Genomic DNA, 21788 nt, shown 5'->3' with positions numbered 1-21788 from the left:
AGATGGGCCTTCACACGGCACTTTGAGTACAAACCTGGTCATGCAAGGTAAAAAGAGATGAACTGAGGCTAAAACTGGGACAAAGCACTACAAAGGTGTTCAGAAGACTGAAAAACAGGTTTAGAGCAGACCTCATTTGCCTTGGCAAAAATGAAGGTGGAGACGATCTGATTGTTAAAACACTGCGGGTGACGGATTAAAATAGCAGAGCCCCCAGTACTGCAGCTGACGGTGGGCAGGCAGGCATGGTTGAGGGGTGGTGCTTCTTTCCAGGTTAGAGCTTTGATCTGAAGGTTTGGATTCTAGTGCATCTGTTTGTGGCCAGAAGCATTGGATCATGAGCATTCATCATTGCTTCTCCATTGCCATGACAACAGGAGAGAGGAAACCACCAAATTGTCACCTGGATGCAACATGGTAATAGCTCAGACAACCTCCACATGGAGTGGAAGAGATGGACATGGCTGCACTTACACTTCACAATGTTCAGAAATTTACATCCTCTTCAGACATTCTTTCAGCTCTCTTTATGCAACTAAAGCTGCAAAAAACCCCAAAGAAAAAAGTATTTCCTATACTCTGGAGAAACAGTGGACAGTTTTGGATTGAAAAATGAGTAACTAGGTGTCAAAGAAATGTTCACAGTACTTAACCGTTTTTATAATATGTCTTATTTTCTTGAGTCCCTCTAGGGCAGCAAATCCAGTGATAAAGTTGTAAAACAACCATCTCCACCTCCTCTATTCTCCTGCTCTTTTTTTTCTTCTTCTCTTTTTACATTTTTTTGGCTGATGGCTCCACAGCATGCAGGTTTTACGGTCCAATCAATAAGTTACTTTTGCCAAGATGTGTAGAAAACACATTGCTAACATTATACTGCATGTTCTTCATATTAAGATGTTTATGTCCTTTCCAAGTATATTCAGAATTAAAAGGCATCAAGTTTCTATGTCCAGAACGACGTAGAAGCCAATTCATTACAGAACCACCTAAAATTCTGTAAAAGAGCAGACAAACTCAATACCTCATTGTTCATCACTTACAAAGCTTGCTGTGCTAAGAAGTTCTGTACTTTTCAAGTAGACTTTATCCTGCACATTGCAGAAGTAACTGCTCTGGGTTTGGGCTGGAGTAGGGGTGGCAGTGGCTAGCAGGTCTTATTATCTACTTTGTTTTTGCAATTGCCATAAATATTTTTTAAGTAATCATCGACACCATCTGCCACTTACGACTGTGCTCTTTTCACTGTGTCAATACTATAAACACAGTCTGCTCCCTCATTTGATGCAGTGCAGAAGGATGGCATTAGGCAGAAAATAGTCACTCCAAAAATAGGCCTTGCTGCTCAAAAGGAAGCGACTCCTTCAGTAAAATGATCTTGGGAATAGACGATTTTAGTTTACACGAAGTCTTAGAGCTATTTCACTAAGCACCTCCAGCTAACTGAAAAGAACCCTGAATTTTACAGTCTCTCAGTGTCAGTAAGTTGAAGTTACTGCTTAATATACTAATTAGGAGTTTAGCTTTAGTTGTAGTCATTAAAACTCTTACAAAGACCATTTTGACTTTCTCCCACAATGTTAATGTTTTCTATTTTTGTTTTTTGTTTTTTTTTTGGGGGGGAGCATTTAACTAGCATCATGTTGGTAACTAATATGGAGTATCCCTCAATACAATTACCAAAATTACATTTCTATACAAAATGCTCTAGTCATGCCTTAGGTTAGAGAGAAAGATTAAACCCAGTCTTCACACAGTCTAAACAGTAGAAGGAAACTCAAATAATTCCGTTCCCCACTGAGTCTTTTATAATATTCCAGCTTATCTGTAGAGCTTCTGGTCAAATGAACATGACTGTGCAACTTTGCCAAATAAATAAAACGCCTGACTCACCCCTGTATTTTAACACAAATTCTAGATATCCGCACTGTTTTTGTGTAATGCATAGTTTCACTTATTTCCAGTTGCACGTTGGGACTTCAGAGGAAATAAGGGAACTGAGATTTTTTTGTTTTGCTATTTCATTATTTGAAAAATCTTGCTAGTGATGATGGGGGGAGTTGTCTCTTCTAGGGGTGTTGTATAGTTAGTTTTGCTCAGTTTTTTATAATGTTTTCTCTGCTTACATGCCTCTTTATCCAACCTAAATAGTACTGTTAGATTACAAATATAAAATATACTTTGGTGAATCAATGCCAATATAACAGCAAATAATGAAAACAAGCCAATATTCTGTCTCCACAATTACAAAGGAGAGACAACATTCAATCTAGACAAGTGAATTGCTACAGAACAAAGAACAGAATGATGCACAGAAATATGTTTGCTTAAATAAAATGTAGGACTTTACCTTTTAGGGCCTTATAAACTAGCTGGGAAAAACAGAATGCAGAACTATGTTTGTTCTTATCTAGACATCTATAATTTTTCAGAGCTCCTTTTTCCTTTTGCAGTATCACTTTTCGATTTCTTTTTTTAGCTGTTTAAGCATCCACATAATCAGTTGTTAATATCTTCCCATTTCTATGTCTATCCTCACTTTTCTTCTCCCCACTTTCAGTACTCATAGTTTTTCTCCCCTAAAGCAGATATTCAACCCTCCTCTGTGTGTCTTAACGACAGTGTATTTTCTGCTACATCTTTTACTTACATTCTTCTACAGGAAAATCTATACTCATCCTTGTAGCACTACTGACTTTATTGGGTCGTTTTGCAAGTATGAAAGGACTGTGCAAAGAAATGTGTTTGCAGCAGGTAGAAATTCATGAGACTTACATGCCCCAGTGTGTGTCTGCAACCAGTTCTGCATACTGAGATAGGTACACATAGAAAGCTATTCTATAAATGAAAAGCCATAAGCTACGGTTTTGTTTCCAAGGGTCAGAAAAATTGAGCAATATAATTAAATATAATACTCTATAAAATCTATTAGTTAATTCATATTTATGTTAATATGCCTCTTATGATATGCATTAGGATTTTTGTGTTTTAATCAGAGAAAATTATAAATACAATCAAGAAAGCCTTGTTACTGTTTTCAACCAGAGCTAATTGTCTTGTAGAACACTTAATGAGTCATTATTCATTACGATGGTGACGACAGGGAAGGCAGATGGCATGGTAGTTTTATTGATTCTGTGATCTTACTGGAGCTTGCTGACTAAGTAGGATTGAACACCACAGTTAGCGCAGCCAGAACGACACAAAATTCTGTTTTGAGTCAAGGATATCAGGAACTTTGAGGCAGCACTGTTCAGAGGCCTGCCATCCTAATTTGCACCTACAACAACAGAATACTGCATGCAGTCTTCCACTTCGACTTCCATTTCATTGCCAAGTGATATTTTAGGAGTTAAGTTAGATTCACATCATCCAATCATAGCCATGGAGGTGTTAAAGATCTACTAAAGTTTAACAGAGACACTCATTTGTGCACATCTGCAGAGACCATTCAGCTCACTGCCTCAACAGGGAATTTCCTCTACTGGGTGCTCTGTCACTTTTACCCTCTTGGTAGATAGACAAGTACTACTGTGTGAAAGTAAAATAACCTGTAAATAATTCAGAAATTATACCCCTTGATTATGAATTATTTTGAAATGGTTTAGTATTCTCATTTCTCTTTGTGCTTTACAGCACGAAGTGGCCTTATCCCAGAAAGATGCAAACATTGTTTTATAAACTTACTGTACAATAACTCAATACCTCAAAGCATGGGATTTAGTTGGCTTTAGTAGCAATGATGACACAGTCACAGTTATTTTAACAGAATTTATCACATATACCCAGCTATTCTTTCTGTATTGCCCAATATATCACCAGAGCTGTATGAAGACCTTGAAGGAGTTTTTCTTGGGCCTTCCACTGCTGATAATTCATAGGCACCTTTTTCTGCATTAAGTTACGTACTATCCTCTTTTTTCTGGGCTAACTTGTTTTGTTCCATTCCCTTTGTGATATTTAGTTCTTTCTAGAGAACTGGTTGCAGCTGCCCTCATTATTAGATCTGCTTTGATATTAAGAAGAGTTTAAGCTATTTAAATCATGGGGTCAGACATTACAGCAATAAAAGATGATCTCTAGCTTCCGGTGTATCATAAAACTTGTAAATCACATATGCACTACACTGATGCATTTGTACTGACAGACATGTGAACCCTACAGTCAATTGCTATTTTTTTGGAACCTCTAATTTTGTTCTGATTACACAGGTACAATGCAGTGAATGGGATAATTGAAGAATGAAGAAAGCACACATTCTACCAGTCAATCCAAACCGAGAAATTTAACTTAATGTTTTGAATTGATCATTCTAATTTATACTTTGTCTCTAATTTCTTTCACTTAAAAACAGCTACTTCAGTTACTTCAGAGAAGTATAACTGAATTGTTAGCTTACACCCAAAAGAAAACATAAGCTCTGCTGTGAAACACCTAACAAACAATGATGTCAACATTTTGTGACTTTCCAGATTTTCAGGATATTTAATTCTACAAATAGATGCTTCATTGAAAAAAAAAAAAAAATCCCTGTTAAAAACACGAATCACAATGAATAGTGTTTCTCTTTTTGCAATAAATCCGTTTTTATCAATATTTTCACTGAATCTACGTGATCAATCTGTATAAAATCTACCTTAAATCACAGATTATTTTAAGTAGTTTAACTGTTTAACTTACAGAATTAGGACTGAGTGCTAAACAATGTTGTTGTAACTCTGTAAAGTTGTGAGTATTTTCTGTAGGAAGAAGAGAACACACAGATCTGCATAGGGACATATGGTCTCTCCTAGAGAAGTTTTTTGCCATGCATAGCCTTTGGCCAAAGCCCAGCATCTGTAGCTTCAGCTTCTCTTCCAGCTGCCAGTAAAGGTGAAGTACAGAACATATGCTTGCACAAAGAGTAACCTTTACATTAGAGTTTAGTTTATTTTTTTGTTCGTTTGTTTGTTGTTTAAATATTCAGAGTCATTTTTTCAACAAAGTTGTTAATGTAAAACTCAGAAAAGTAAAACTCAAATTGAGACTTTAAAAAATTAGGTATACAATTAAGAACTCCAGTGGAGCATAGGCTAGTTATTTATGTCCTTCCTCTGTTTTGGAGAAAATGCAGGACAGTAAAAATACAGGCAGCTCCTTCTTATGACTGGGACGTATGTATAGAAGGAATGAATCCCACACTCCCAGTGTGAACTGGGAATGAGTATCATTGACATATCATTTAAACAAAGACTCTTGACACACAGTCAGTTTTATCCTAGAATGATCCCAACGAGCTGGAAAATGGCTGTGTCCAAGTAATAGAGGATTGCAATATTACTTGGCAAGCCATAATTACTGAACACACGACTTCCACCCCAAGTATCATTGGTTTTGTTTAACTTAGGTCATAAGGGAAACCAACTGCATAGAGAAAACGTGTGCTGCTTGAAGCTTGCACATCATTTCCAGAAACTTGGCAGTGTTCACAGCATCTGCTCCCAGGGAAGAAGCAGCAGATAATGCTGCAGGACAGGAATGGAATGAATTAGTAAAGCTACAGGTGTGCCAACAAAGTTGTATAATAGCTCCTGCCTGGCCTAGGCGTGCTTTACATCCATGAGTACCAAAACTCATCATGCACAAGAAAAAATTATTACAGCCACATAATCTAACACACTCTAATGGTTGAACCAGCATGGCTGAACACCTCCAGCATTTCTATTCAGTTGTGACCCTGAACAAAGTGAAAAATTGTAGGACTAAATCATTTATATATTTTGAAACACTAAATGGGTGACAGGTAGCATAATATCCAAAGGAAGAATAGTATTCCAAATATATGCCTACAAAGCTGGTGGAAGTAAAGCAATGAGAAGACAGAACATAACAGGAGGACAAAACATATTTAAAAAAGAGGTGTGTTCTTTCACAGGTTGAAAAACATGTAGAATGACACATCTGATGTGTTGTTGAACCCAAGTCCTGTTTCAAAACACATATACCATCTGTGCTTTACACACAGCAAAGATCAGCAATTACTTTTCAAAGACTTCTTTATATGGTAAGTAGAAGATGATTATGAAGAAACTAAATGAATACATTTTTACTGTCAAGATGCACATCCTAGGTAAATTTGGAAGAAACAAAAAAATTCCCACCAAAACCATTTTAAGTTTCAATTTCAACAATTACTTTTAATTTCCTTTCATAATGTTTTTTCTTGTTGCAAGACTATAAACACTTTATTTCTTCTTCATTTCCTTAAAATATGAATAGGGAATAAGCTAAACATCCTTCCTCCCTCATTGCTCTCCTCAGAGCATTTACATTTATGTATTTCTTCCAGGAAATGTATTTGACAAAGCATCAGTAACACTTTTATTTTCATAGCACTTCCAAAAATGATATTCCAAGCTATAAACAGCATTTTAAGAACTAAGTCCTCATCTCAGAACTCAGAGGGAAAAGAATATAACACCCCTCGCCCTCAAAAAATGAACCAAAACTCCCAAATAAATAACAGATAGTGATCAGGCCAAAAGAAGAACAGCCAGCTGAGCTTATTTCCAATATAAGTCAAGTGAGTTTGCCCTCATCATTACTCAATACTTTTTAATCTCTTAAATGGATTTTTGAAGGTTAAAAGGATATATTTTTTGGCTCTTAATGATAAAAGTTAGCCTGAAAGCATGTTTTCTGGTTTATTCCTGCATTTTGGGCACATACTACGCAGTCTGCTATTCCTTACAAAGGTGTTCATTTTGGCTCCAGTGAATTCTGAATGAGTAAACTGGTCACATGTGCAGTGTCACATTACCGTCCACACTCGTCGCGGTTCTTTCGTATCACACCATTGCGGGCAGTTATTTAAAGGGCTTTAAAGGTGCAGGTAGGTACCTCCTGCTCAGGAAGTGTTTTATGAGAATGTTTTTGTGCAGAGATCTTGCAAAGAAGGTCGGTCACCACAAGAAGTGCTTCCAGATAATGCAAGTGCTACTTTAAGATGAGCTGGGATCACTTCCAAAGTGAACACCTCCCTACAGAAGCATTCACTCACACAATTCCAGGTTTTATCTGACAGGCATTCTCGGAAATACTAGTATTTTAATTGAACCCCAGCCAGCAAAGTGTTGGGATTTATGGTGCAAACTAGACTGCACTAAATTTTAGCCTGAAGTGAAAATACTCACTGGTATTCCCTGTACAGCCTCATTTACAGCAGCTTGAACTGAAACCATGGAAGTGGCAGCATATGAATTTTATTTTTTCCCCGAGAGACAATGTTGGGAGTGTATTGATACGTACATATATTGCTTCAGGAAGTCCTAATGAAATGTGGCTGGCTTAATCACTGGGCTTTTTATTTGGACACGACACCAAATTCCCAAGAAAAATGAAACACTGGGGCTAAACCTAACATCAGCTTGACCGAGCAGCTCCTCGTATCCATCTGTGCCATTATTGTGGATCTGCGAGGGTGATTTTGCCCAGGCAGAGGGTGCAGAAGGAGACAGACACAACACCCACCAAGCAGCCTTACCTGACTGCCCGGGTGGTGGAACTCCTGACGCTCCCCTGGGCAGACACAAAAACACCGTCAGGACGGCGGCTCTGTTTCCTGAGCACGGCTCGATGGCAATCGGCTTAGGAACACCCTGGAAAAGGAAGACAGGCAGGTTAACCTTTGAGATTTCCATCCCATTTCTACTTGAGCACCTTTAGTTTATTTTAAGGCACAGTGTAATGGTGGGAAGATATTTTTCCCTAATTATTTCTTTGTGCTCAAGTAGATTGTCCGAACCATGTTAATCAACTTAAAAATGGGCTCTGACAGCCCATGCTGCAGATCTAACCAAACAAAAAAATAAATCATCATAAAAACAACAAAGTTTTACTGAATTTTATAGCTTCCTAAATGTAGTAATATCAAATCAAAGCTTAGAAAACAGCAAAATCTTTTGACATACACATTGGTACCTAAGAGTATCCAAATTCTGCATCTCTATTAAGAAGTATCCATGTGAAAGAACTCTGCTTCAGCAGCATGCATTACCCAGCCTGCCTAATGCCAAAATGATAAAATGAGAGCAAATCTATATTATATACCAATAGCTAAAGATAGTCAATCCCTCTTGATATCCCCAGACCAGGAATTCTGCCTTCTCTCTGTCTGTCCTGCTAAGGAAATTATTTCTTCAAGGCAGGACCTTCCTGATTCTTTTTGCATATGCAAAAAATAAATGCAATGCTACTGTATTTATATATGCTTAGAAACTCTCTGAAAATGTTGCCTGTGTGATAACCACCTTGCTTTATCTTATATAAAGCTATGACAGCAGCAGTGTTGATGGCAGGGGGTGTGTGCTCTTACCAAACTCTCATTAACTATATAGATAAATTTAATTTGCAGTTAGCTTTCAACTAAAGGGTTGCTACCGCATTGTTCTGGGTTTACCAAGTATAATACGAGCTGGGAAAAAAAAGCAAAGCAGTCCACAAAGGCATAGAATAATAAGCTTTTAAGATGAAAATTTACAATGTATCCACATTTCCATGTTTCCAAGTTTTGTGTTCACTCAGAGATATGAATTTCACTTTTGAGAGCTTGAACATTTAGTCAAGAACTAAAGATATTTGTAAAAGCACTGGGTCAAAATCAGCATAAGCATTTCTTTCTTATTCTGTTTGTAAATTTTCTAAATGTCTGTCATGTTCCAAGGCAAAATATGAGTTCAACATTTTGATTCAAAATTCAAAGCCAGAAAACTTTCTATTTACATAAAGTTTGCAATGTATACATAAATGTCAACTGATTCTAGTATTCTAAGAAAAATGATAGTTTAGCCAAGTTAAATACACTGCAAAGTACTTGATACAAGGAAAACAAAAGCACTTCCATCATGTAAAGCAATAGTCATTTTCTATTTTTCTACCTCCAAGTAACCAACATTTATTACTGCTCAGTGAAAAACAGATAAATATACCTTTTTGGGTTTGTTTTTTTTTTACTTCATGGGTATATTTAAAAGGTATTTCTGCAGATTCTTTTAAAGTGAGAGCATTAAAGAACTTGGGTAAGCAGTGACATCTAATTTAAAATTGCCATGACATAGGGAATGACAACTTACATTCACCAAAACCTTTACCAAATGATGAAATATAAAACTACAACCCCAAAAGCTCCAGCTGGTGTTACTAATGCAAGCAATAGAGCATTTAAGTCAATATTTCTGACTTGTCACAACAGCAAATCAAACAACTGCTTGAAAACACAGAGAAAATAAAATCTTCATTTTAAAATATAACACAGAACATTTTATGCACACGCACAACTGAAAGGAACAAATTTACCACTATGACTTTTAATTTGGTGATTACTTTCTTATAAATCCAAGTGATTTAAATCCAAGATATTTTCTTTTGCTGTGTAATACAAACCCTTTGATCAACAGGCCCCATCCTTCTCTGTTTGAAGTTTATACTAATGCTCTTCAAAACACAATTGGAGGAAATGATTTCTGATAAATACTCTTTCAAAGGACTTCATCCAAACATAAAATACAGTAAGAGTTTTGTGCTTATTTACTCTTTATAAAAATATTATGACGGCAAAAGCAAGATGCCTTATCTTACCTCACATCTTTCAGGTTCCCTAGCAAAATAACACAGCATAGAGCAAATGATAATAATTTAGACAGCCTAAGGTTTGTCAGTTGTTTAAAGATAAATACATAACCATGAATCAAAGTTATTTCACAGGGACATAACATGTTCTCTGAAATGTGCGATTTATCATGCATTTTCCACGGGTTTTTTGGAAGAGATAAGGCACAAGTTTGTTTGCCCAAAGCAGTAAGCTACCATGATTTACTTGCTGGAATTATATTTTTTTCTTTTCCCCTTGTATAGAAAGTGACTTACATATTTTGCCAAAACCTCAAATGACAATCACAGATTAATAAAACTTTATCAGTGGAAGACATAATAAACAAACATTTCTTTGATAAACTTTTACTCCCATATTCCCTTTTCTACACACACTGTGAATGAGGGGTGTCAGCTGGGAAGGGGAAAAAGAAAGTAGCAGAAAACTATGAAGGAATAAAAGGATCAAAGAACATACATTATTATTATTGATAGGAAAAACGAAAGTAATGCAGAGGATATAGAAAGAAGAAATAAGTAGAGAGGGTAGGGATTAAATCAGGCAATAAAAAATATAGTAAAGTTTTATCCACAATTTAAGTGTGTATTCAGGCATTTATCCACAGAAAATAAGTATCAGGAGCCATCTTCAAGGGTTGCTAGATTTTTATTAGAGAAAAGATTCTACATTCTCACAGTCTTTTCCTGAAAGTCCTAAAAAGGCAAAGTTCAGCTGCCTGGTGAGCCTATGAGGAAATACCAAGCTTTGGGAAGATTCTTTTGGATCTGTTTCTGTAAAAAATAGATTTGGGACGACTTATTTTTTTTCCTCCAGAGGACAGATGACAATATTACCATTGCTGGCAGAAAAACACAAGGCAGTGTTCATGCCTTATTAAAAGAAAGGAGCAAAAAAGGTGAGTATATTTAATAAAGTGTTGAAAACCCCTGCAAATCCTGCATTATTATATTTATCTGTTTGGGAATACAAGAGTGGATCAGCTTTAAGAGTGCAGAGCAAGGAGAAGCTGGGAATTCTGTGGATTCTGTCCCCCTTGCTGGGTGGGATGGGCAGCAGAGAGCAGTGGCCTGAAGAGGTGAGAAAAGCAGAACAATGACTCAGGGAATGCTCATGGAGTTGCTTTAAGTGTTCAGCAGCTCCCTGGGCAAAATGCACTGAAACTTCAGCACCGATTTGTATCTATGAATATGGGAAGATTTGTATCTGTGAATATGGGAAGATGAAAAGTATAAAGAGTTTTGGTTCCATCTGTATTCCAACAAGTGGTGCCTTTCAGAAGTGCTATAAAACTTTTGATTTTCAGTACTAAGTAATATCCCTCTATATATTTTCTTCAACATTCTAAGTTAGATGCATCCAATTTTTAAAAGTGCATTATAATACCATAAGACAAATACTTCACGTAAGACTAAATGGCTCCAAACTCATGCCAAAAAAGCAATTAGAAAATTGAATCAAGGAATTAAGGATTAATGGGAGCATGTTACACCTGTCAGAAGCAATAAGTATTTTGACAGGAACAGAATAAAGTTTGACAGTGTGCACAAATACAGATCTGATATATAAATCAAGTATTAAAATGCAAACAGCTATGCATTAATCACTGTGATGTTTCCTAACTAAAATGGTCTTGGTAGTACTTAGAATTAATTATAAATAAAACTTCATTTCTTCTTAAAACACAACCTGAATTTTACTTTGTATTGTATTAATTAATTATGTCAATTTAAACTTAGTTTTTATTCATACTATTACAACAGCATTAATCTGGTGAATTCCACATCAACTAAGCTAGATACCTCAGCAAATAAACAATCAAATCTGTCATTGCAATAGGATTAGGACCAGACTCAGAATGTAAACAGCCACTTTTCTGGATTTTTAATGCACAAGACTTCAGAGGAGGGCAAAAAATGAAAAAAATAAAAAGACTGTGTCCTCTGAAGAGGTAAGAGATGCAGAAAAGGAGGAAACACAAAATTCAGACTGTTATATTACAAGTATTCATATCTTCATTTGCTCTTAGCCTTTGGTGCTTTTCCTAAATTCTTGGGTTATTTTCTGAGTCACTTGATTTACTTGGCATACACAAGTCTCAGATTCCAAAATGCACTTGAGTACCCAGGTTCGATTTTGGTCATATTAAGATGCCTACATGCAAATCCAAAAGCCTCAAAAACCTGCTAGTCTTACTATTAGCATTAAAAATTTCCCAAGATTTGAAAGTCATCTCTACCTGCCAGGCACATTTTGTTCTCTTCAATGCCCACTCAGGATTCACTGGCATTCCTGCAGCTGCCATGGATGAAGAGCTTGATCAAGGTAGCTGTTCTCAAAACATTCTTATCGAATTAGGTTTTTATATTGCAGTTGTGGCCACTTTCTGTTAAAACACAGTTGAAAGCAGAGATTAACTCTGCTTTTCATGGTACAAGGATGAACCCTGGTTACCCTATTCTGCTTTTACTAAATGAATGTTTGAGGCAAAATTCTCCGACCTACAATTATAGATGAAGTGTCAAATGGTGTGATTGTTCTGACCATTTTCAGTGCAGTAAAGGCAGACTTCTCAGTAGTGCTAAGAAAGAAAAGAAAATTCACCCTCCCAAAATCAGAATTCCACTAATGTCACTTGGCTGGGGCTTTTTTGGCCATTTTCCTGAAGAAACTCCACCTGTCCCCTGTGCAGCTATCCTTCCAGGAGAAGGAGATGGCAGACGCCCACCAGGAGACAACCTCCATCCTGTCTCCGCCTGATTCTTTCCATGGCCATTTACCAAGAGAATCAAACCCAGCAGTAATGTAAGAAGCAGCACTGTCTGCTCCTCCCGGCAAAATCCCACCAATATCACAGCACCTGCTGCTGCCCCAAGGAGAACCTGACATTTCCAGGGTGCTGGAGCTAAGGCAGAACCTTAGCCAGAAACAAAGCCTGCCATCAGCATTGCTGGTTCTGGAGACTGGTGTCAGTGCTACACCACATTACTATTCTAAATGTTGGGTGAACTAATGAACTAATGCTCATTAACATACTTTTGAGTATGAGCTTCCCACCCACCCACAAGTTCTGACAATTTTCTCCACAGATTTATTCAATGAGTAATGAGCTTTAATGATAGTGAAACACAAGAAAAAAAGAAAAAAAAGAAAAAGAAAAAAAAAAAAAAAAGAAGAGGAAAAAAAAGCTTTCACAAAACATAATTTGTGTGAGTGAGAAATATACTTCAGGAAACACAGGAACAGAATAAATAAACAAGGCTGGAGTACTGAACATTGCTTGTGGCTGATAGAGGAAACATCAGTTCTTCATATGACTCCAGGGCTTTACAGAAATTCTGAGCATCTACTGAAGACATCACATAAAGTTCCTCTCTTGCAATTAGTGAGTGGAAAGCTTCACCTCATTTAAACCTGCAAGAATGGCCCAGAGCCCGAGTGTCCTCAGCACTTTGAGTTTCTGCACTGCACCTTCTTTTGCCTGAGGATTTCTAAGTAATTTCTAGCTTTGGCTAATGAGGTCCCACTAACCTATGGGAGGTACATAACCACATTACCAACAGCAGCAAAACTTTTGGGTGAACTTTTTGTTGTATCTCATAATTCTATACTGGAAGAGACCTGAGGCAACCACCTTCCTTCTGTGATCAAGTCATCCAGCTGCACCAACTTACAGGGAGGACTCTACCAACCCCACTAGCCCCTCAAAATGAACAAGTTTTCCCTGAAAATTTCTACCATGTCTAATAATGCTGAGATCAACGGGTTTATTGATAATTAAATACAACCCAACCAAAATTGCACTAACATTTCTCATTGCTTTTCTAACAGCAAATTATCTTTCCATTGTAATTCTGCCCCACTGTTTTTGCAGAGCACAAATCATTAATTTCCTTGTTTCAAAATAGAAATGGAAATCTCAGACTATGCTGGGACATTTTTTTTCATAAGAAAAACAGTGGAAATGAACAATAAATAGAATACATTATGATTACCAAGCTGTTATTATGGCCCCAGTGCACAAACTGCATTGTTACCCTTCGATTTATTGTCTTGCTTCTCTGTCTCCGCTCTAACAATGATAGACTGCACTCTTTCATGCAGTCTTTTCTAAGTACAATATGGTTGTTAGCTCTGTACTGATCTGAAATTTATTTATTAGTCTTATAGTGTTTATGCTCAGAAAAGTAATATTTCCATTATAAAAACTACGTTTATTTGCAACAAAGTTACTCTCAGTTGATCTAGTAAGGGGCTTAATTTCAGAACTTAATACTCTGTCATGGAGCATTTCATTAGCAAGAGAGTTATGAATTGACATTCTGATTAAAACTGATTTATTAAGACCAAGCTATGAGAAACACCTGCAGATACATTTATTTTCAATGAGGCTTCCAGACAGAACTCCCTAACAAGTTTGCTATTCAATTTTTGTCCTACTGCCTAGAGGTTGCTTTTCCTGAACTGTGACATCAGTGTGCATCAACCTGGAATTTGTCTGAGTTTCATGAGTGGCTGAACAGAGCACAAGTCATTGAAGCTAAGTTAAAACATCAGGTGGCTGCAAGGAACATTGATTGCATTTCTTTATCTGTGTGCCCATGTAAGCAGTACCCTGTGTCTTCATACTGTTAAATAAACTTGGTTTTACTTTACTATTACGTCTTGCCCATTAATGAGGGTAATTCCAGGTTAATATGGAAAATATTGAACATAACTTAGAGCGGATGGTGTGTGTAGTAGTTCTACTGGATTACTGCCAGAGATATCCCCTAGAGCTTCCAGAATATTCCCCATTAAGCTCTACGAGTCTGATTAAAGGCTGGCAGTGACAGCGTCCAGTTTGTGAAAAGAAATTTATGTTGGCAGCATCCAGATAGATCCTGTTGGGAAAAGCACCTGAGACTCTGTGTCTGTGGCATACACCAGGAATCATGTATCCCCAGGTACCTTCCTGTAAATTCTTCTGACTGCCATCCTGTAAGTCAAAGTGGTGCTGTGCACTGAAGTGATGCTAATGGGCATTTGTTTCCCAGATGGGCATATCTACTGGATCTCCAAGGATTAGAAATGAGAAGTAGAGAATTCTATTATTCCTCTACAATTCAGCCTTAAAGACTCTTCTATGAAAACTCATTTCCCTGGTGATGAATGACTGACAGTCCCTCACTGTTTGAGCCTGGGCTGATCACTTAGGAGCAGAGTCCCTCCCAAAAGCCACACTGGGTTAATCTTACCCTAGACTGCCCATAGAAGAGCATACGGTCACCCCAGAGCCACTGCTAACTTTCCAGGGTTGGGAAAGACAAAGTACAAGGCACAATTTAAATCCTGCCTCACTTGCAGGCTGACAGTGTGGCTGTGGTAACAGGCAGGGCTAAGTGCGAGCACAGCGCGGGTTGCTTTCATAGGGAGCAAGCGAAATGAACCAGGTGAAGGCTTTTGAAATGTCCATGAGGAACCCAGAAGGGCTGTCCTTTGCTCAGGGGAGGGGATCATAGAGTTTCAATCTGTCATTGTGACAATGAAACTCAGACAGAAGGCAGAAGTTCTGACTAACAGTTAGCTTTTTGTGACTGCAGAGACCTTATTCCTGTAGCTCTGCAGTGCCCTAGAGTCATAAAAGATAAGGTTTGATCATCATTTAGGAGATCTGTGCCAGACATGAGGGTTAGGAAAGGCAAGTGTCCTGAAAGGATTATGCTGTATTTTGCGCTTCTTGCAAAATTGGAAAAAAAATATAGTACCCTGTATGTCATCCAAAATACAGTGTTAGTGAACTTTTCCTCAGCAATGCCTTTTCTAGTTCTTTTTTAACCTCCTGGCCATATGCAGGATGCCCAGCGAATGATAAATTAAAACATTTCTACCTGGAATCGCAATAATAAAAAAGAGAACTAAATCAAGACATTGTGAAAACTAGCTGTCAGCAGAAGGGATTAAAGTGCAAACTTGGCAATATTCTTAATGCAGGAAAAAAATGTTAATGGCACCAGAATAACAAATTACTTTCTATCATGACAACTTACACAGATCACAGACTAGGGAATGTAGGGAGGACACAAACAAACGTCTGAAAGCATGACATAGCTTTTATTTTCATCGTCCTTGCCATGGCCCAAGGACAGCTGTAAAGTGTGTACACCAGAGCCAAAACCATTCTGAAACAAATGATCCCTGTTTAAGATTTGAAAGTCTATAGAACTTTTCATCCCAGTGACTTCACGTGGACATTGTGGATCCGACTGTTGCTGTTCCAGCAGCAGGAAGAGCAACAATAACGAACAGATTCCTGTTATCCAAGGAAAAGGTATGAGATGGCAGCAAAAGGGAGCCTGGTTTTGCTGAGTTACATGGTGGTAGCAGCAGCATGCGTTAAACTGCTCTGGCAGGGGTTGCTGCCAGCAAGGGGAAAAGGGAGAGGGCAGGTTGGCTGGAGTGTGAAAGCACAAACCACACCTTGTCTAAGGTGCTGCAAGATGTGTCTCACTTTCCTCTCTTGAGGACTCCCATCACCAGCTCCGACCATCCACCAATGTGAAAACATAATTGAGTAGTTTTTCAGTCTAATCTTATGAATTAATTCCAATCTAAATATCAGCTGCTTAAATCAGCACAGCGCTCGAGTAGCAGCAGAACTGTTTTGATTTACCCCAGCTGCAAATCTGACACTATGGCATTCATTTATTAATAGCGTCCTTGAAAAGTCCTGCAAATAAACTCGAGCTCAAGTATTATCACTTAATGTTGCTTTCTAAGATGCTCCCCATCAAGATTGTTAGCACTTACTGTGCTCATGTTCAGAATATCACTAAAAATGCACCAAAGAAAATGGAAGCTACAGGACCTAATCTGACAAATAATTAGACACATGAGAATTAGTGCTTGGAGAAACTTTGCATTAAAGCAAACATGATTACTTGCATGAATGAAACCATTTAATCTTGTAACTCATGTTAGCTCAACATATCTGATGGATTTTTTTTTTTTTTTAAGAGACAGATTTTTTATTATAAAAAAAAGAAAAAGACTGCTCCTTTAAAATATTTAAAAAATGTATAATTTTTACTAAGCCACTATAAATCTACAGTATAAAGTATTTGCTGAACCCCATTTAAAATTAAAGTAAATGGATCTTTTTGGTGGGGGGTTGTGGTTTTGGGGGGGGGGGGGGATGGTGTTTTGGTTTTGCTTTGTTGGTTTTTTGTTGGTTTGTTTGGGGTTTGTTTGTTTGTTTGTTTGTTTTGGTGTGGTTTTGTTGTTGTTGTTGGGGGTTTTTTGTTTGGGTTTGTTTGGTTTTTTTTCATTGTTGTTGTTGGCTTGTTTGTTTGCTTGTTTGTGGGTTTTTTGTTACCATATTCCAAGCTTGCTTACGCTCGTGGGCATTGCTAAATAAAAATGAGTGCTGTGGAAATGTAGTCCAGCTCAAGTTACCCTTCTGTTCCAGTCATATTTCCTATGGCACAGCAGAACTTCTAGTTATGTCATATACTTATTCTTCTCTTCATTAAGGTGGTACTCAGTCACCAACAACAAAAATCATGATTCACATTAAATTCTACAGTCCCAATCCTTACTGCATGAAAATGTTTATCTTGCTTCAGAGAATGTTCTCACTTTAAATTTGACACTACAAAATTTAGCAGCAGTGATTATGATTTTAGAATCTTATCTTCAAAAGAAATACCATTTTCACAGCAGACTGGCCACCTTTTTGGAAGAGTTTCCTTGAAAATTCACAAATATGTGAACTTTTCATTGGAGTTTCTTTAAGAGCTTTGCATTCCATTAAGATTTGTACTCTGTTGATACTTTTTCATATCTAACCAAATGATTTTTCTTCCTCTAAGTTTATGCATAAATTTTAAATCACTGACAAGACTAAAGCAGAGGAATGTTTGTCCTGAACATCAGTCAACAAAACGGTATAACACATTTACTTTTAGGCTCTGTGTGAACTCTGATTTATTTTAGCAGTGACTAAAGGATAAAGCAGCAGATAACACATTTTACCATTATTTTCTGATTCCTCTTCCCTTTTCCCACCCCTTCCCAACACCTTTCCCAGTCCTATGGAAATAAATGCTCTGTATCAAATGCCATTGGCTAACAATAAGCAGAAGGAGCAGGAAGTTATTTACTTCAGTAAGGGTTGAGATTTGAGATCAGTCACCAAGCAGATGTTATTTCTGAAGCTGAAAGTATTCGTGATGATTGTTACTATAGAAACCAAGGTTTGTAAAATATTCCAAACAAACCCTCCTTTATTACCCTGGGCTGTAACTACAGTGCTCTGCATTAAGGCTGCATCCCACAGTAAGTTTTCAACTGCACACATTTTCTTTCTGGTTATTTGCTTTCAACAGGGACCATAAGTCAGGGTTTCTGTAGGTCAGAGGAGACTGTATCACAGTACCAGCCATCCAGAAAATGACACACACTGTACCCATTCAGCACTAAACTCCTGTCTCTTTCATTTCCCCCCTCCTGTGGGCAGCCACTCAAATCAGTGTTTCCCTGTTCAGCAACAGTGAAAAACAGGAACCCACTGCTAATTCCTGTGGTTAGATCAGCAGCACAAAACCAGCAGTGGTTACTAAATGCCAGCCCCAGCCTCTTTAGCAATTAAACCATTCTTCATCCTCAGCAGACTTTGAGAGGCCGGTGCGTCACTCCGAAGGCATCTCTCGCAGCCTGTCACATCATAACCACGAGCTTCAGGCTCGCTGCTGTCCTTGTTAATCGTGCTGGAAGAGGGAAAGTTGGGATCCCAGTTCCAGTGAGGACAGTGAGGCCCCAGCACCGCAGCACCCCTGGCTCCGAGTGCATCCCCAGGGACAGGGCACGGATGTCACTGCTGGGCGAGGTGGAGGCACCACGGCCTGTGCCAGTGGGAGGGAGCAGGTGAAATCCCCGTGCTTGGAATTTTAACCACCTCTCCCCCTTGCTACAATTCAGCTCCCATAGATGGGGGACAGGGCAAACTGCAAACAGAGGTTAAGAAGGGGCAGCTGGCTTCTTAGAACGCAGGGAAAGGAGAACTGCACTTAAGGCTATGCAAGGAAATTAGAAGGAATTTTATTACAGGATGAATGTACCATGTGGACACTGGGAATATTCTTTGTCTGAGGCCCTTCTGTCTCCTTTTATACTAATGTTTCAAAATACAGGTATGGATGATCACAACTTCTGATTATTACAACTAAAATCACAAAGCCATTTTCATCCTCAGCTTACTGCCATGTGTTGATAGTCCTCTTTAACTTTTTATATGGTTTTTCTGTTCAAATAGGACAATTTAACCCCAATATTTCAGAAATTTCTCAGTTTGAGATGTGTGACAGTTACATTTTTCCCCTAATACCAGTTCCATCCAGGGCTTACAATTTAATTTAAAACTTGGCCTTGACTCAGGTAACATTAAGGATTCCTGCTTTTCATTACTGTAAAACAAATCTGTTTTAAAATACAGCGATGCAATCAGAGCACAATTAGATTTCCATAAGAATATACAGAAGTATGGGACTGTGTGTGCCACTGGCATCAATTATAACACACCAGAGCAGGAAAGCACTGAACAAAAGAGCACAACTAAAGAGTCAGCTAAAGAGTTTTAGTCGTGGTGATTTGTTCTCTCTCAATTGTGCTGAAGATAATAATAAAATTAAAAATATTTATAAAAGATTTTAAGCGTGAGAAGTGCGTGGCATAAGATATTCCGGATAAAGGTCACAGACAAAGCAGGCATGCTTTATGAAGATAAGGCTACAGTTCGGATGTGACTGTGTGGGACAGAATACTGAGAATGCAATAAAGTCATGGCTCATGTCCTGGTGGAGCAATGCCGAGAGAGGGAAGTGCTGCAGTTAAATACTGTGGTTACAGGAAGGTTAAGGGTCCAGAGAACACACAACCTGTCTTTCCACTGGCAGTTATCCATGGATACCCAGAACATTAAAAGGTTTCGTGTCTGTGAAGTGGGTTGTGCTTTCTCCATGGAGGGGGAATTATGGATGGCTGGTCCTAACGTGGCCAAAGCCCGATCCCCTGCACAGGGGCACTCAAGGGATCACAGCAGCCATGTAAGAAATCCAACTGCCTCCTACTTCCCAGCTTAAGTGAGCAAGCTCCATTCGAGGCCACACTGACTTAAGGTGACTTTCCCCAAACATATGGAATTGGACATATGTGCAGGTAGGCCACCTACACAAAAAAACTTGTCATTATTTCTTACTATGCTATCAGAAATCTCTGGAATATGTTGGTTGGAGCATAATAATTTAAGCATAATAAAAGCTACATCAAAGACCTTGAAAGAAAAATCTTCATGAAAAAAACCTCCTTAGTCCCAGACAGAGCAATTTCTCATAATTCCCCAAATGTCTATTGAAATGAGTTGCACTAAAAGGTTCTAGAGCCATCAATATATTTAAGAATTTAATAGATGTCTTTTAGTTCTCTTTGATCATAAATTGCCAGAATGGTTTCTACTCTCTCCAGTTTCCTTGTCCCTGATTTTCTGCTGTGACATTTCTGGATGACTTCCAGTTCTGATTGTTGTAAAGTCCTTGTTTTTGCAGAATCACCTAGTGTAGAAATTTGCAATTCCAAACACCATCTTTTTTGGTCTGTTTATCAGCTAACACTCTTTGCTCAAGCAATCTTTGCCCTTCACATTCCAACTGGTTTTGTCTTTATTCAAACTTCTATGAATTTACCGTAAGTAATGTAATTTAAAACATAGATTAATATTTTTCTTCATTTAAGAAAAAAATTATCTTTGGGCAATCTTCAGTTAAGAGAAGTATCTGAACATATTAATAATGACAGACTTAATTTGGATCATTAACATTTCAGCCATTCAATCTTTATAATATTGAGGTTTATTTTTATATTTTCTTTATATATTTTAAACATTTTTTTAATGTTCACATAAAAGGCCTCTTTGTATAGTTATAATTTTCCTCCAGCTTCCCTGCTTTTGTTCATCAGAGTTTTCTAATTTTCTGTGAACTGCTGAGCAAGCTGAAGATTTTAATTGGATATATTGCTTTATTTTTTCTTGTAAGAGCCTTCTTATTAAAGGCTACTCATGTAGATGATATAGATGTTAATCAACTTGCATCTGTCCTTCTAAAAGATTCAGTTAGGTCCCTAATTAACCATCTGTAAACAAACCCTTGCTCAATAACAGGGCTCAGGCATTTCTTCTGAGGTAGCAAAGGCTGGTAAGGGCCTCCTGCTACCTCCTCAGCTCTGCTGTAAATATTTGACTTCTCTCAGTATACGGAAAGTAATTGGAAAAAGACAAGTGAATCACAGTCTAGATTGCAGATCACTGGATTCTCTCTAATTGAGTCATTGTTATTATGAGAAAGCTTTAAAAATTGCAGGTGTCTGTTGCTCCCAGAAGGTGTCAGGTGCTTTAGCAGGACTAAGAGTTATGTATTCCAGAGCTGTAAGAAGCCAGGATAGAGAAGACCGTACATTTCCTGTGATGAAATGAGAACCAGTCTTTAAAAATAAAATTACATCTGCAGATAAAAAAAGTGGGTCCCCCTCCCCCCCCAAAAAAGTAAAACACATTATTCTGTGCATTTCCCAAGATCCTGGTCATCCAGGACACCAAATACCACTAGAAAATTCTTTCATATTTTTGATTTTTAATCAATATTAGTCTTGTTTAAGACTGTTTTCAAAGCTCACATCTCCCTGACTTTATTCTGTATAACACTTCGTACACTCTACAGTGATCACAGGAGTTTCTCACCAGCTTCAAGAAGGGTAACTAAGCTCCCTAATAAATCTGTATCTCTCATGGATACTTCACACGCCAGTGCAAAAAGGATACACTTTTTTCTTATAATATATTTGGTATTATATACTTAAAGCACCCTATATTTACATCTATCCCATTCCCATCATGCTGTTATGGACCACATCTGCTCACAAAGACTCGATGCACACCCCGTAGCTGTTTTCTTATGGGCTGCTCACAGCCACGACAGAGACAGACACTGTTATTGCCCATGCTTAGGAGCAATTCCTAGCACAAAAGGAAACCATCTTCTCTGTTCTTACAAGCAGATAACTCACTGACCTGTGTCAGCAGGCATTATTCATTTTTACCACACAGAAGCCC

The 21788-nt window shown here is 37.9% G+C and overlaps 1 protein-coding gene across 2 annotated transcripts in view; it reads right to left on the bottom strand.

Moving 5' to 3' along the window:
• Positions 1 to 21788, bottom strand: part of ATRNL1 (attractin like 1) — a 432362-nt gene that overhangs the window by 43883 nt on the left and 366691 nt on the right. For both annotated transcript variants that reach the window (XM_040071146.2, XM_040071147.2), the window contains one exon: positions 7523 to 7637. In XM_040071146.2, coding sequence (XP_039927080.1) covers positions 7523 to 7637 — 115 coding nt within the window. The remainder of the gene's footprint in view (positions 1 to 7522; positions 7638 to 21788) is intronic.

The sequence above is a fragment of the Hirundo rustica genome, chromosome 8, assembly GCF_015227805.2.
Source record: "Hirundo rustica isolate bHirRus1 chromosome 8, bHirRus1.pri.v3, whole genome shotgun sequence".
NCBI classification, from domain to species: domain Eukaryota; kingdom Metazoa; phylum Chordata; class Aves; order Passeriformes; family Hirundinidae; genus Hirundo; species Hirundo rustica.
This window is presented reverse-complemented; position numbering and strand designations above follow the sequence as displayed.